Source organism: Poecilia reticulata, linkage group LG14, assembly GCF_000633615.1.
Source record: "Poecilia reticulata strain Guanapo linkage group LG14, Guppy_female_1.0+MT, whole genome shotgun sequence".
In the NCBI taxonomy this organism is placed as follows: domain Eukaryota; kingdom Metazoa; phylum Chordata; class Actinopteri; order Cyprinodontiformes; family Poeciliidae; genus Poecilia; species Poecilia reticulata.
The window spans coordinates 8,892,518-8,909,527 of record NC_024344.1 but is presented as its reverse complement, the minus strand read 5'-3'; the positions used below and the strand labels follow the sequence as shown (position 1 = coordinate 8,909,527).

The 17,010-nt window shown below is 38.6% G+C and overlaps 2 protein-coding genes across 7 annotated transcripts; both read right to left on the bottom strand.

Annotated features, from left to right (window-relative positions):
* Positions 1–3,482: 3,482 nt before the first annotated feature.
* Positions 3,483–9,528, bottom strand: LOC103475712 (gap junction alpha-3 protein-like). 4 transcript variants are annotated; one of them, XM_008427522.1, is made up of 3 exons: positions 8,049–8,318; positions 7,667–7,808; positions 3,483–5,861 (listed from the first exon to the last, which is right to left on the bottom strand). In XM_008427522.1, exon 3 carries the CDS (start codon positions 5,821–5,823, stop codon positions 4,759–4,761), a length of 1,065 nt encoding a protein of 354 aa, XP_008425744.1. In that variant the 5' UTR covers positions 5,824–5,861; positions 7,667–7,808; positions 8,049–8,318; the 3' UTR covers positions 3,483–4,758. The 4 variants fall into 4 exon arrangements, with proteins under 4 accessions (XP_008425744.1, XP_008425746.1, XP_008425745.1 ...); XM_008427524.1 differs by lacking the exons at positions 7,667–7,808; positions 8,049–8,318 and adding an exon at positions 9,281–9,528; XM_008427523.1 differs by lacking the exon at positions 7,667–7,808.
* A 187-nt stretch (positions 9,529–9,715) lies between these two features.
* Positions 9,716–14,812, bottom strand: gjb1a (gap junction protein beta 1a). Of its 3 annotated transcripts, XM_008427520.2 has the most exons (3): positions 14,154–14,666; positions 13,846–13,904; positions 9,716–11,479 (listed from the first exon to the last, which is right to left on the bottom strand). In XM_008427520.2, the coding sequence occupies exon 3, from the start codon at positions 11,463–11,465 to the stop codon at positions 10,743–10,745; it is 723 nt and encodes a 240-aa protein (XP_008425742.1). In that variant the 5' UTR covers positions 11,466–11,479; positions 13,846–13,904; positions 14,154–14,666; the 3' UTR covers positions 9,716–10,742. The 3 variants fall into 3 exon arrangements, with proteins under 3 accessions (XP_008425742.1, XP_008425741.1, XP_008425740.1); XM_008427519.1 differs by lacking the exons at positions 13,846–13,904; positions 14,154–14,666 and adding an exon at positions 14,696–14,812; XM_008427518.2 differs by lacking the exon at positions 13,846–13,904 and having other exon boundaries at positions 14,154–14,667.
* Between the last annotated feature and the right edge of the window lie 2,198 nt (positions 14,813–17,010).

The window sequence follows — 17,010 nt, the reverse complement described above, 5'->3', positions numbered from 1 at the left end:
GATTTACATGATTCAGGCATCTGATCGGACACCTCGTTTTAAAGGCACGACCTTCAGAGATAAATCCATTGGAACAATCCCAAAACATTCTGGTGGAGTGATACAGTCCCCTACGGCGTGGAGAGATGGGACTGTGAAGAAGTTAAAAGCAGGTTTCATTACAAACAAACAAAAAWAAGCATTGAACATTTTCTTAATCTGTGCCTTAAAAATGGAAAGATTACGACTCTACTGCATAAAAACCAACATACAACCATGTACCTAAACTAACAGACAAAAAGAGCATTAATAACAGAGGCTTATGGTAACTTTGCTGYTGCTATGGAGAACTACAGTTCAGGTAGGAGAATATGTGGTCAGGACAGCTATTAGTCATAAACTCCACAAATCTCGACTTTATGGAAAGGTGGGGGAAAAAAAAGTCCCATTTTCACGGTTTGGAGATGCTTTTCTTCAGCACTGACACACGAGCAGTTCAGAGTTGATGGAATAATAGATAGAGCTTAACACAGGGAACTCCTTTAAAAACAGCTGAAAGGTCTAAGAAACTAGAAAAGGGGTTCAGCTCCTAACAGGAGAACAATTTCAGACAAGCATGAGGCTGGAGAAATGGGTCTTTAACTGGATGTCCCACATTCAGAAGCTGCTGGGATTCATGGGGGTTTTGACTCCTGATCTCATGTCTTCACTCTCTGTCCTTCCCTTTCTGTTCACTTCAAATAAAACCACCAATGTCACAAAATCTTAGAAAAAGAGTTCTCAAAAAGTCTCAGTGGTCATGTATGAGTGCGTTCTGACCACATTGTTTGTAATAAACTATGGAGAAAACCCTACCTTTTTTGTCCTAAAGTGGCTCAGCCACCTGCGTCTCTTCACTCTCTCGAGTTAGCAATACAAAATCCAGTGAAGAACCTGTCTAGTAACCTACAGAGGGAGGGTTACTATGACACCTGTTTGCTGCTTCACTTCCTGTTTGTCAGTCTTCTAGTTCGTTATGAGACTAACTTGGCAACTTAAATATCAGGTTGTTTGTCTCTGTTGTTCTAACACATTAAATGGACAACATGGTCTCTTGCAAATCATCATGAACCTTTAAATTTTTTTGTCATATTACAGCTACAAATGCCCAAAGTTATTACATAGTTTTCAACTTTTCAACACATAAGTGTTTAACCATATTTATATTGAGGCACATTTTATTCTGATACCTCTAAATAAAACTAAGTGACACCAATTCCCTTCAGAAGTTACCAAATATTTGTTAGAGCTAGGGTCAGGTGATAATACCCAATAGAGTCTATGTAATGTATTTTCACATGTATTAAGTGACTGATCTTTGACTTTATCAAGTGTGCTCTACAAATCTAGTTAGAAATATTTTATCTTAGCTGGAGATCTCAGGAGTAAGAAATGCAGTACAGAAGGTAAAAGTTGAACTACCTGTTACTAATGAAGATGGAATTTGTTTTCCTTTACAAGTGATAGGTGAGACGTCAGCCAATGAAAGACTAGAAATAAAGTACCGGATAAACCTGCAGATCACATAAGGGAGGCATCTGTAAAAGTCATGGGGRATGTGATGACCTTACTGTCAGCTGCCATTTTAAGCACATCCACATGTGCAGAAATAGGTTTGCACATTTTTGTCTGTCATGACATGCATTTCTAATAGGACAACAACAAAAAAAACTCTGTAGTTTAAACAAGAATTGTTCAAACAGTGTATGGAGAGTTTTCAATTCATTCTATTTTACAATACATTTTCGAGTTTTAATCAAATTTGTTAATATATGTCATTTATCTGTAAAAGTAAAACAATATTAAATTACTGTTTGATGCCTTYAGAAGCTGTAATATGTTAGCATTAGAAATTGTGAACATCCTTCCTTGACATCTGTTCAGGTGTCCCATAAAGAAATATTCATACAGAGATGCACTGGAGCTTCTTAAAGTAACCTATGAAACAATAAGGCTGTGGTGATTTTTACAATTTTCTCATTTGTGATCTAGAATAGCCTGACAACTTGATTCTAATCTCCCTTCAGTACCCAGTATGGGCTTTCTCCCATTGAAGTGAATTTCTCCAGTAAAATTTCAAACGGGCCAATTAGCAAACAGGAGGAGAAGTTGTGAACGATGATATCAATTTTCTTTTAGACTTGAAGCCTTACTGTAGTTTTAGGAATGGCAGCAGAGGAAGTGAATGAAGCTGTTCAGTCAGTGTTGGCCTTCCTTAATATTAAACTGCTGCCTCATTCAGCTCAGCACTTCTCTCTTAGCAAGGGTTGGTTATTTATGACAGGGAGATTCCCTGGACCRTAAATTTGTAGTGACGAACAAGAGCATTAAATACGTCAYGGGCAAAGCTTAGGATCAGGAAACTTGTTTTCACCGAGCAGGAAATAATCGTYTCTCTCTAGACACATTGCAACATCAACTCACCATGCAAAAAAATTGCTTACTGACGATCATTTCCATTAGTTTTCCTGTCAGGTTGTAAACATAACGTGCTAAATCTTAAATGCATGCATTATTACAAAAAAGAGAYGCAGTGATTTGCTGCTAATTGACAACTAGCWTGCTTTGGAAGTTTGCAAGATCTTGTAGTTCACAGCATAAGAGTAGAGGACTACAGTTAAGATCCTTTAGTTTCTAACAAAGAAGAAAAAAAAAGGTCTAACCAACCTGTCAGCGACAGTTACTGTATATGGGTGTCATAAAAATGTGGTTTTGTGTGAGATCAGCTTACACTTTAAGGTTCAGCTGGCAACATTTTCCAGCATTTAATGACATTATGGGAGAAGACACATAGCTCCACTGTTCAATCTGTCCAGCATTTTAAACTTCTGAATATCAGTTGTGGCTGATTTTTCTAATAAGCAGCATTTTAAATAATTTTCCTTATGCAGGAGAAGACACCCTACCCCCATTTCAGCAACAATACTCCCTCAGTCTGCAGGGCTGCTATTTATAACCAACAGACAGGACTCCTTTGCAGCCTCAGCTCTCATCAGTGTATGAAGKTATGTGGTTGGGAATGTRTGCATCCACACTGATCTGTGTCTTGTCAACAGAGCAGAACTGAACTGATCCTTTGAGCAATTTGTAAATTGTGAACACCTAGTTCAACAAATCCTCACAAATTTGTCTTACAACTTCTTTAATGTACTCATTGTACAAAGTCCTAAAAACTAGTTTTAATATTCAGCTCTGATCAAAGGTTCTCATACATGTATTGCAGGATTTAATTTTATGATTGATAATATGATCATCTTTTTTGTAGATGCCATTAAACTGGCCTTTTAGGAGCAAATGACACAGTGGAGACAGATTGCCTATGACGCAGTCAGGACATCTGCCCCACCTTTGCAATCACATCCTTCAAATGCCATTTGAATCAGTGTTGAAGTAATGTACAATCAGAATAAAGACTTCACACCTTTTGTTTAAAAAAAAAAAAAAACTTACAAAAATCCATAAACTCCTTTGACAACCATTTATTTTTCAAAGTATCATAGGCATAATTCTCTAAGTCCAAAACAAATACAATCAAATAACATGAACTGCTAGTTCAGAGGTATGTACTTTTGAAATTTAAGACATCTGCATGCAATGTTTTTGTAATAGGGTTTAATTTTAACAAGACTTTGATAAAAAAACAACAAAAAAAAAAAACAACATTTGATGCGCTCAAAAAAATAAAATCAATGGCGCTATATTTGGCCAAAGGTATTTTTGGCACAAAATATATTATTAATCTAAGCAGCTGAAAAATCTTCTTAAATGTAATTAACCCTGCTGAAAGCATACATACTGTATTTTGGAAAATTCCTCCAAAGTGGGCAAAAGACAATTGTGGGATAAACATGGGGGGTAAGCAGCCTGAAATGAGAAAACCACTGTTGACCAACTTATCTACTTTGTCCTTATATTTGGATACTTTTGAATCTTCTCTAGGAACTTTTTATTTAAAAAGGCAAATGCGGTACTCCGTGACGAAAAGCCCTACCATTGTAAACAAACAGAGAATTCAACTGCAGTAGCTACCATTCTACCTACCCAAGGCAAAATATTGCAGAACTAATCAAATTTACACAAAAATAACAAAAAATTTGTTCCAAAACAAAAAGATAGCAACCATTCAAACCAAAAAAATTACACAATAAACTATTACAGTTGTAAACAAACAGCACCATGGCTTCTTAAAAATGTTACAGTGTAATAGTCATTTTATATTGTAGCATGTAGTTTTGCYGTTAAAACTCTCAGTCTTAATTTTACGTTAAAACTTGTCAGTATTATAAACATATCAGGAAAATCTCCAACAATAACAGTTCATACATTCATCATGCYATAACAGTGCAAATTAACCTGTTGAAAACAATATATTGTTTCTCCGTGCATCTGAGGATTACAGTCAGTAGGTAATGCAGAAATGAAACATCTTAAAGAGATCCCTGAAGTTTACAATTACAACACACAATTATTCATATCATTGTCAATATTTCGTTGATCAAAGTGGTAAATGCAATCAGTTACAAAATGATATTTTCTTTCTGTCTACATTGTCAAAGATTCTTGATATTGCATGTAAACTCTCAAACCTTCAAAATTCATCCCAATACTTCTGTTCTGAAATTCTGTCGTATTGAGTGGCTCAGTCCAGCCTCTCTGGAGCTAACAGATGTCTAAGATTCATCACATCCTGTGATGGGTTTTTCCTGTAGTCCCTGAGTCTTGGGTGGAAACATGAAGTTCTCAGATCTTCAGGTCGTCCAACCTGCCCTTGTTGTTGCTGTGCTTGCTGGACTGACTGTTTCTACGCTGGTTTTCCACAGGAGTATGGGTAACAGGACCGGATGTTTTTGTCTTCTCTGCTTCGTCTCCGTCTGATCTGCCTTTTTTCTCTACAGCCATGTTGTCTCTGTTCTGCTTGTAGACTACTTTGCTGTTGTAGGGGCTGTAAGCAGAGTTTGGCTCTGCTGTACTGTACTTTGAGTTTGCAGGAAAGGGCTCAGCCACTGTAGAGTGACCTGTAAAGTAGGTGTAGTTTGGAACGAAAGGTATCACCCCCTCACTTAAGGCCTTGGGAGCTTCCCTTTCCAACTTTGACCTTCTGTAGCGAAGACCYTGGTGGCATTTTTTGAAACCTAAATGGTATATTTCCACCAAATTTAGCAGCAGGGACAATGCAGCTACTGCTAGCATGAAAAGGATGAAGACCGTCTTCTCTGTAGGTCGAGAGATGTAGCAGTTCACCACATTTGGGCAGGGCCAGCGGTCACAGGTGTACATCGGCTTCAGCTCAAACCCATASAGGAAGTACTGAGCTACGATGAATGCCACTTCGAAGAGAGTCTTGAAGATGATGTTGAAGACATACGTCCGCAGAAGAGCACCATGCAGACGCACATGGCCCTGGTCGTCCTTAATGGAGGCCTTTCCGGGCTTATTGCTAATTAGGTCTTGTTGTTTTTCATTCTTTATGGCGAGGTCCTTGAGTTTCTCCTTTTCCTCCATGCGGACCAGGTGAAGGATGTGACCCAGATAAATAAGAGTAGGCGTGGAGACGAAGATGATCTGCATCACCCAGAAGCGGGTGTGAGATATGGGGAAGGTCTTGTCGTAGCAGACGTTTTGGCAACCGGGCTGCTTGGTGTCGCATGTAAAGCCGGATTGCTCATCTCCCCACACTTTCTCAGCAGCGGCTCCGAGCACCAGGATGCGGAAGATGAACAGCACCGTGAGCCAGACCTTGCCCACCACGGTTGAGTGAAACTGGGCACTCTCCAGCAGCTTCCCCAAGAAGTTCCAGTCCGCCATGGAGGCTCACGAATGATCAACAAAGCCTGGAAACAAACCTGCAAGAATTAGGAAAATTCATTTGCAATTAGTAAAAAAAAATATTGTTCAGTAAAAGACAAGAAACCTCTGACTTAAAAATAATGAAAATKAATTCTGAGTTCAACTCAATTTTCAACAATTTGGGCCGTTGTAGGTGATTTCAGCTGGTAAGTAACTCTAAAAACCCTTGTTTTACCAAGTCTAGAGCATTTTAAAGCTACTGCCAGTTGTTGAAACAATCTTGGTTCTAGCCAGTAAGTAGTATACTATATTAAAAAAAAGATAAAGAAAAAAAAAACTTCTCCAATTTATGGTAAAATACTGGCAGCTGTGGTTAACAGAATTTTACGTTTTTCTTTAAAGTGTACATAAACATATACTCCACTCCCTCTTGTCTTGCATAAATGTCTACGTTGCTAATTTTTTTCATACCTTGACACACTTTGTGGAAACAGGTGGGGGCAGGACAGTAGCTTCAGAATGACCACAGAAAACTAACCTGTGTCCTACAACAAGGTTCAACCATTTCTGCAAAAGCATCAGCTGCCATACCAAAAACACTTAGAAACGTTTCTTTTCTCAATCTGTGGGAATTTAGATTTTATCTGTGCTGATAAACTACTCTGAATTGTCAAATGATCTTCTGTTTTTCCTGAATACTCCTGTTGTTCTTCTAAGCAATATAAAGAACACACATCTGAAATATAGATAAAATAAATTTTTGTCAYGAGTTGTGATGTGTGGTGGTGAGACCCAGGGTGATGAAGATGAATGGTGATTTAATGACGAATTATTAGCTCAGWCAGTCCACATTGAGCGGGCAGCACAGTCAAGCAAAAGCTAAGGCTAATTACTGGTAGCAACTGATCAAAAATAGAGAGGCTGCACACCGAGAGCTGWAGCAGACGCAGGACGTGACAGTTCTTCTGTGACGACTYGGACATAAGAACGACGATGCGACTTACTTTGACAACGACACTCGACAATAGACAAGGATCTGACGAGGGACAGAGACAACAGGTGGGCTCGATGGCGGAGCAAGTCGGCGTCGGGCCGGGGGGCGGGGCTAATGACCGGGCCCTTTATAACCAAAATAACAAAGCTCATGAAAACATGATTTTATAAAATACTAATACCCGCAACAGCGGGACTTAAAAGCTTCGGCACCATGGTGAGCGACTATGTCATACTGAGTCCATCAAACTTCCTAAGTAGCTGAGTGGTGATGACGTTCTGGATGGTTGGTGACGTGTTTTACCCAGAATACACTTGGAGACAATATCGGCGATCGACTGGTGAATTTGTATGTCATAAAGTTAAATGTAAGAATGAAAATAAAGACAGTCATGTAAGCACAACACTTTATTCAATATTTTACACAAACTATGTCACTAAAATCAGTCGGTCTTGTAAAGTTTTTAGCAACCATGAGTCAACAATGACTGGGGCAGCATGTACTCAGCATGAGAAGGCCCACCGTCTCCAGCTCTCATCAGACGTGATACAGAATTGAATTTKTTAAGTCATATTTTGCCTCTCAGCCTGGCCCCCCTAGGYTGCCGCCATATCTCCGCCCCTGGGTGGGCGYAAAAACACGGAGGGTAATCAAATAGACAAGACACACCTGGGAAACAATAAGGGAGCAGACAGGACGACACAAGGACTCACAGGGAACTCAAATCCTGACAATTTTGTGTAATTACTAGATTCTTTATAATTAATGTTCTCTACTATMATACTTCAGAAAAKGTATTATATCTTTTGCATCTATTGTAAGGATCTGTATCTTCATGATTAGATACTGATCTCTCATGAAGTCAACCTTTGTTTTTCTTGGTGTGGTGTCCTTAATGTCTGCTAGTAGGAACGTCCTGGACTGTGTGATTCCTGAAGCGAGCCGTCTCGGTGAGACTGCTGGGCTTGCCGGGGATCTTGTGACAGCGTGTCCAACCAAACCACGCATGCTGTTTTAAAAATAGTTGCAGTTGTCATTTAAAAGTGAACATATCAGGAAACATATGGAGATTTGAGTATCTGTTCAAAATACAGAACTGTGGAATCGGTATTCACAAGAACCCAGCCACGCTGTTTAACCTGGACTGCTGTCAGCCTGTAGTCATTGTAAATTCTATGTTTTCAGAGATCATACAGGTGTTTGATAAAGTATAACATGCTCCTATCTGTCTACTTGAAGAAAGACCTACCTGATAATGTTCATTTCCCTCAGTCTTCAGCTGACTGGGTCTCGTCACCTCACAGTGGGGCAACTTCAGAGGAAACCGGAGCACAAAGATAACCTAGTTTTCACCGAGCAGTGTGTGGAACTGCCTGGTWTTATTGCAACTTCCCCAAATTGCTTGTTCAGAAGCGGAGCCGCAGCTAAACCAGATGAAACGTTTCCAATTTGTTGAAAAGTCTGAGATTTTTCTTTTGAACCGAGAGGCAGCTGAAGAGTCCAGTGAGGATGCAGATAAGTTGACGTGTTGGTGAGCTCTAAATATAATTCATGGTGTGGGGAGTGGCTGCAATGCTAATCTTCTAGCGACATGAACCCCCCATGACTTTGTGTTGCAGCTTCAGRCTCAAGAACTTATCAAGAAATTCAGTCTGAGAATTTAGAAAGTAAATATTTCAGTTGAGCGGAGTTGCTTTCACAGTTATATTGCCTTGCAATCGTATTATGATGTACATTTTTTCCACAGTTTTGTCACGCTACAGCCACAAGCTTTATTTTATTGTATCAGGAGAGCATAAATGTAATGTGTATGGAATATTCTGTTTCTTTTATTCTCATTCTTTTAATTAAAAACCAAGGGAAAYGCAAGGCTTTAAAAGTCACCTTATTAGCAGAGAGAGTCCATCTGCATTGAATTTATTCTCAGTATTAAATGCATGTTTTCAGTTAAGGGCTCAAAAATTTGGTAATCATCATAATGAAGATCAACGTGTCCCCTGGATGTGTCACAGATGAAGTTGTGGAGAGGTTTGTACCAGAGCTGGGATTAAAACTAAATACACTAAACACATGAAAAACACACCAAAACCAAAGCTTTTGGCTTAGCTACATGCAAAGGAAACATTGCAAATCCCCCATTAACACATAAAAAAAAACACAGTGGTGGCAACATCATGCTGTCAGGATTAAATAATGAAAACATTTGCATAATTTAATTTAGGATTTATAGATGTGCGATTCTGTTTGGTTGAGCTATTGAATAACTTTTAATACAAAAATGGTTTATATAATGGTTTAGGATAATAAAAACCTTTGCTTGGCAGCAGTTGTAATTAGATTTTTTCTTCAGCTTGTCATTAGCCTTCAAAAAGTCAGATTAACTTTAACCGTAGCCGATTTAACAACTTTCAACCAAAAGGGTCAGATCCCAATAAGAAAGTATGTCATTACTGCAAAAGCTGATTTACTTTTTTTTTTTACCTGTTTAATTAGGTCTTCTGCTTTATAGGGTGATTTTTTGCTTCTACTTGTAGAATCCTGCTTCAGTGTTTCTCATTAATACGGACCTAATAGATGGGGAGGTTTTGGCATGTTCCATAAAAAGATAAGCGCCACCTTTCCAGACCCAGCTGTCCTCAGGGTCACTCATTGTGACACACACACACACTGACCCCCTTACATGGGGCGGCTATTGATAACCTCAGGACCCTGGACTCAGCTAATTATGAAGACGACAGGAAACCGAGACGCTTGCTCACAGGTGGCAACATGGGAGCTGCCTAAACTCGGTGAAGAAGTTGCTAAATGTGTTAAAGTTTCATTCAGGGTTTCCTCTTTCTCTTCTCTGTATGGATCTGGTTGCAGCTGAAAGGAGCACAGATCAGTTTTAACTTTGGGAAGACTGATACCCTCTGGTTAAATTTGGTATTACAACTTTATTTAGGGAGAAAATACACTTCGCTTATTTAAACTGAAAAAATCCAGATGATAGCTACTTTAATTGCTTTATGAAGGTATTAAGGACTCTTGACATTTTTAGGACGATCCTGTTAGACAACTTGATAAAGACTTGAGACTCAGGCAAAGGTTCACAATCCAGTGAGCCTAAACGTGCAGCTGAAGCTGTTTAGATGTTCAAATGGCCCAGTCAAAGTCCAGAACTCAATCAAATGTAGAGTCAGTGGTTGAAAAGAGTTAGTGATGTTCACAGATGCTACGATTTGTTACTAAAATGTGAAATCGACTCATTGACTTTACATTGTAATTTATCTCAGTTGCGCACAACACAATCTCAGAAACATTTCTTTGAGGTTGCTAGAAGAAGAAAAATAAAAAACTTCCGGCCAGTGTAATAACACAAGTACACACTTTGAATTTATTCTGTTGTGCTTGGCCAGTGATGACACCACTACAAAAAAGAAAACAACAACAAAATAAACAAAAGGAAACATTACATTTGAATTCTGGGTTTAGCAGTCAGCAATAAACATCAGAGCAAACATTTTGCTATTCAAGTGCTTTTCTTCTCATTTTTACCTTTTGCTTCCTTAATTCAGAAATGTGATCAGCATTGAAAGTCACTTTAGTGCAAACAATGGTTAAAATCATTACTTTTCTTCACCACAAAAGGTGTAATTCTTAACATGTTATGTTCAAGTCATAGTCAGATATTTTCCCTATTAAAATTAATACAGATTCCAATAAAAAATGTAATAAATAACATTAAATAACGTTAATAATGATACCGACCGTGATGCAGGGACATCTTTGCAATGCAACAGTTAATTATTATTATTATTATTATTTGTGACAGAATATTTGTGAACTCTTGAATTGCTGGCACAATAAATTGTCTAAATTTCCCTCTCTGTGGCTGAAACCAGATGTTTCTAACGAAACTATTCCTTTAATTCTCACCAGTGTTAAACTATCTGTGCATTGTTTAGAAGGAACGAAGTTTATGTTGTATCCAAGCTCCCATAGTCGAGTCTCCAGCACTGTGCAGATGCTTACCGCAGGCTTTCCCTACCAGGAATGCCACTTCTGCAATGTTGAGCAGGATACAAACCCCAGACACGGCCAGCATGAAGACGGTGAAGACCGTTTTCTCCGTGGGCCTCGAAACAAAACAGTCCACCGTGTTGGGGCACGGGTACGAGTCACACTTCACCAGCCGGATCATCTTGTAACCAGGATAAATCATGTAGAACAGAAACATAAAAATGACCTCAAAGACAATACGGAACAACAGGCTGATGACGTAAGTCCACCACAGAGCCCCTGTGATTTTCATCTTCTGGGTCTTGATCTGCTCCAGGTCTTTGGGATTGGTTCGCCCCGACAGTTTGTAGAGCCTTTTGTCGACGTGCCGGCGGTGGGCCACGTGCATGGCCACCAGCAGGGCCGGGGTGGAAACCAGGATGAGCTGGAGGGCCCACAGGCGGATGTGGGAGATGGGGAAGAAGTGGTCATAGCAGACACTGTTGCAGCCAGGCTGCTGGGTGTTGCAAGTGAAGCCGGACTTCTCGTCGCCCCACACRGTCTCAGCCGCAACCACCAGGACCAGGATGCGGAATATGAACAAGACAGAGAGCCAGATGCGGCCGATGCCAGTGGAGTGTCTGTTAACGCCGCTAACCACWGCATAAAAAGATGCCCAGTTCATTTTTGGTTCCGGGTCTGTAGCAATAATAATGAAAAAAAAAAAAAAAAAGCATAGCAAAAGGTCAACAAATGAAAAGCATCTGTGAAAAACAACTCAAAAATATGTACAAAATGCATTTTTGTCAGCATAGACACAAAAACAAGCAATTAAAATGTAAACATTTGATGAAACCACCAACTTCTGATGATCCACGTTCATAAAATCACACCCACTCACAGAACCACAGGACTGCAAATGAGCGTAGTTGGAGATGACTAAGAAACATTATTTTAACCATAACAGAATGGAGACRAACTGGAGAAGTAATAAGATCATGGAAAAAAGGCAAATAAATGTTTTCAGTAAAATTTTTATGACATGTATTTTAAAAAGGAAAAAAGCAACAAGTGAATAGACAACATTGGAATAAACATCAAAGCATCTCAGAGAAAAAAAAATTGTAGAAAAGTTAAATGCAGATAAAATATGAATTTTATTGTGTTTTTTTTTCATTATGTGAAACTAAATGTCACACTGTGTAATGAAACTAACTTCTCTTCAGCACGTTTTTCAAAATAAAAGTTTTTTTTGAAGTGCAGCTTTTTATTAATTTGATTTTACTCATGTTTGTAGATATAATGCTCAGCAAATAGCTAATCTAAAAAAATTTTTCACGTAATTCCTACTTAAATAAATTTAAGGCCGATGCATACTTCCCAACAACAGACAGCTTTGTACTTCTACTCTGTGAAAACAAAAAATTAATGCAGCAAGGACGTTTCATACTTCACAAAAATTCAAGGACAGACATCCCTGTAAGTCTTCACATGTCTCTCCCACAGCACCACACTTTATTTCTTTGTCTCATCACAGCAACASGGTTCTGCACAGAATATGCGTCAAAAACAAGCAGCAAAAAGAGAATGAAACCTTTGTAGAAAAAGTTAWAAACTGTAACTGGACTTGTATTACATGAGGTTTGTATGCTGGATAATTTGAGATGGGTTGGAGCAAGCTATGATTAGTTTAGCGATTCTGCTATTGCTAATACCTTTAACATCGAGGTAGTTGTGGATTTTAAAGTAAAAATGCATTTTTACTTTAAAAATATTTAAAGTTTTTTTTTTTTTTTTTTTTTTACTGTTTTGGTAATCTTAATTGCAAACTATTATTTTTTTTCCCCCAGAGGTTGTACCAATGAAAATTGAACTAACTTAGAAAAACAAGTGCATTTAAAACAATTGTCAGAATTTAATAAATTTCACAAGAGAATTTTTGCAATGAATTATTGCTTAAAATTAGCCTCATAAATGTATATAAATTGTTTGCATTGCCTGTAATTTTGTAGGTTAAACTCAACTTAACCTTTTGTTTTATTGGTTAATGGTGGCTGATGGTGTTCAAAGTCAGTCTTCATGGACCAGCGTCCTGCACGTTTCAGTTCAAGTCCCTGGTTCAACTCATCTACATCCAATGATAGTTAAGCAGCAAGCCTCTGCAGAACATAATGACATGTCAAAGAGGCTGTTGGATCATTTGAAGGAGCTGTRTTGGAGTAGAGACACATCTGAAGCCGGTGGGACACCGACCCTTTAAAACCTGTTATACACGCTGMCCTCAGGGTTGTGTAATTTAGTACCAATAACGAAAAGTTTCTTGTTAAGTGCAATGTTACTATAATCAGATAATTATTGTATKGTATAATTATTGTTGATGTTTTTTCTCTTTTAATGACATTTTCAAGTTGAAAATTTTAGGAGATACAAATTTGTTTAGAATTATAAACAATTATAGATTTTTCCACAAGCAAATCTGAAAATAATCTCAAAAAGAAATACATTTGAGATCCTATGAACGGTTACTGAATTTGATTTTTATTTGGAGCGTTCGCTGTTCGATAGTGCCCTCATTATTGAATCTGTCGACACTTTTTTTTTTATTACCTAAACAAAGACGGATTAAATCCTGAATTCCAGAGAAAAAGTGATGTAAAACAAACACATTTGCTCGTTTTACATCACAATTTCAATCTTCTATAATTGATCACTTAAAACATTGATATTTGCTGTATATTTAGGTCCATTTCTAAATAAAATKTAAAAAAATATTAGAAATTTTCTAGATGACAACAGGGTTGTGTTTTAAATCAGACAGGCGCTGTAAAGAAGACCGAATAAGTAAGTTTGCATAAAATCTTAAAATATGGTATGTTTCAAACCATTTTCAATGCCAATCCKGCATTTCTAATTTAAGTTGTTCTGGGTTCTTTTTAAGCTGTTTCATTTGGCTATAAATGAAAATAAATAAATAAATAAATAAAATGCAGGTTTTAAAGGTGTTTTGACATCATAAATTTATTTTAATAAATATTCTGCGGTGGGATGGCGACCCTGCCTCTCACCTGATGATCGCTAGTCGCTAGGCGCCAGACCCCGTTTTGACCCTTCAAGGATAACCGTGCTACGATGTCAGAAGGATTTAGGGAATAGGAATGTGCCATTAAAAAACAGACTCATAAACAAACATGCACCTTCAGTTAAAAGCTACAACTTAAGCGTTAATCGGTATTGTACAGCAAAATTAACTTCAACCGATCACAATGTTTTCTCTAAAAGAATTTCAGGATTTAAATTCATATAGTCTGCTCATCAGTCATTCCWCATAAAATGCATCAAACCCCAGCCCAGGTATGAATGTCAGAGTTGTTACCAGGCTCCGCTGGAGGTGTCAGAGGCATAGGAGGCAGTGTGGAGAACAAAAGTTGACCTGCTGGTTTGGCATGGATGTGGATCCAGAGGAGGGAGGAAACCTCTCTGTCCCCTCTGTGAAGTCGGCCGCTCACTTAAGAGCAACACAGACGCCCGGCATCATGCGTCATGTGACACATGTTAACAAGACGTCATGATGCAGGGTGGGCACCTGTGCCCAGTGTAACAGGGCACCTTCGGTTACAACAACTGAAAGCCTTAAGATMATTTATAAAGTTTGTTGAAAACTGAAAAAWCCAAAAGGTTTTCCAAATAAATAAATACCTTATTTGTCACTCAAGTCTCGGTTGATGTTTTTACATAAAACATATGAAATGTATTTCGAAACAGACTAGTTTTCATACAACCGCATTCGATTTCAGTTTCAATCTAGTTTATGTGACACGACAGAATACAATAAACCRACTGAAAATGCTGAATGCCTCTCTAAGAATTTGACAGCCAACTGTGAAACACACAAAAAAAAAAATTAGACGAGCTTACCGTCAGCTGCGGTTYTGAATCAAATTCATCCAGAAACATTTGTGTAAGCAGATTTTTTTTTTCAGTCTGTGACCGTGTATACGAGTATCAGAGCACCATGACTTTGCATTGCTAATGATTTCGCTCACACTAGCCACTGCCCTGCACTGAGAAGGTCATATGCCTCTATTCAAGGATTTTGCATACAATGGCCCCATTTACRAGGACAAAACAAACGGCCTCAGAGTCCAGATGAAACGTTTTCATTTCTGCACAAGAATCTGAGTGGGGGACCGCTGTCTGTCCTCCTGTCCTCATTGTGCTGTGTTGGAGAGAGTACATGGAGGATGTTTTTTGACGCAATATGGAGTAAAAGATGAAAGGTCAAAAGTAGAACTGAGTCACGAAACCAAAAGATAAGAAAACAGTGGCTCGTTATTATTTTATCAGTCTTTACATCCACATTGTTGCAGCCCACTAAACATTTAATCTCTGTTTCAACGAGTGGATAAAGGTGGCCAGCAACAGAACAATGCTTCTGTTGAGTTATTATTGCTATAAAACTCTCTTTAAACTGTCAAATAACTTATTTGTCKGTGTCATGTGATCCAGTAGCAATATCAAAAAAATGAATCAAATTGAGATCAACTTCAAAAGCAACTTCCGTAAAAACTTCACTCACATGCTTAAGGGCAGAACGTACTGATTTCCATCAATCTGGTGCAAACGCAGAGCAGAGACGGGCATGTAAATAATAAAAAAAAAACTTTAGGGAACTTACACTCATAGGACACTAGGAGGCACAGTTGATGGCATTTCAAGCAAAGCAGTGAAGATGTCGGGCAGTTCTACAAAACTAAGTGAAAACAGTGACTGAGGGTAAGCAGACACATAGTAAAGTAATTAGATAGCATTCTCAAAACTTGACAAGTGACTTTTTCACAGAACTAGTCTGTCTAGTCTGCATAAACATCGGACGCTGCCTAAGTTTCGTCTGGCTTTCATAATCCATCAATCAAGCTGAAGAACGTTCAGAAAGGTTACACCCACTGGTGTTCAGTTTTGTCRTATTTCCAAGTATTGGTGCTACTGAGGGAACAATCCTTGGCTGAAGCTCTGGTGTACTTCACAGGAACCCATTCAATGTCCGTTATTGTCAAACAGTGATGCTGTATGAGGTCTTTGCCTTAATTCTCCTGGTCAGCTGGTTGCACAAATCTCATCACACTCTTGAACCAAGAAACCAGCTATCCCTGGCACAACTCAGGCTTTGTGGGCTGTGGCAACATCAGAAGCAGGTGTGGGTTCATTTTAATCCTCTTTAATTTTTTGTTCCTTTTCAAAMATATCAGAGATTATGAGATGGCATCAAAATGCTGTCTTGACAGGATGTCATGTTGCACAACTTGGTGAGGGAGGACAACCACGCACATTTTCAAGAAGCCTTTTAGAAGTTTGTGTTTACCTTAGAATGACCACACTAAGGGGGGGGGGTGTCATTTTTCATACCAAGAAGTTATATCTGCACCTGCCATGGGTTAACAGGGACTGAACATTTCACTGTCTCAGTTAAATGTCTCGTACGTAGGGTTCAATTGATTCAGGCATGGTTTTAAGCACACAAACCTTGGTTCAGCATCTCTAAGAGAGACCATGTTGTGGTGGTAATTCTGTTACACACCAGCATTATGGTGATGAAGGCCATAACCCTTCCTAAGACATCACCCTAGAAAAGTCTGTCGACAAGACRGCACCAAATCACACATAAGACAGGAGTCTACAGACTGGATGCTGAATTTTCAGCTCCTCCTATTGAACTCAACCCACATTTTTATCTAACCAACTGAGCGTGAGTGAATTCCTCTTTGACCGTAACTCTGCTCTGTTTGATCTCCAGGGCCAATTATAAAAGCTGCCAGCTACTACTACTGTATGACTTAGTGCTGCTTCAAGACACTGCTTGTTTTATTGGTCTGAGGGGCGCCACACATTACTGAAATGGGTCCACCAGTTTGCTGGCACTGCCAATTTGGGTTTCCATTTCATCTGATAGCATGGTCATATAACCTTTCAACAAGTTCAGTTTCATTTTTGTTACTCTTTCCGGACAGTTTAACATTTTTAGTCAGAGTGTAATTTCTCTTCAGTAGCTCTTCTTTACTCTAAAGATAAGGTCACTTCCATACGGTACCCAGTTTACCATGTTTGGTGTCCACTGGTCCAAGGTGCAAATTGGGACATGCAACGAGCCAATTTGAAAGCTGTAAAAGAAAGCGTACAGAAATATTCTGTATATTTAATGTATACTAAATATTATTTAGCTCTTGTTTTCAGAC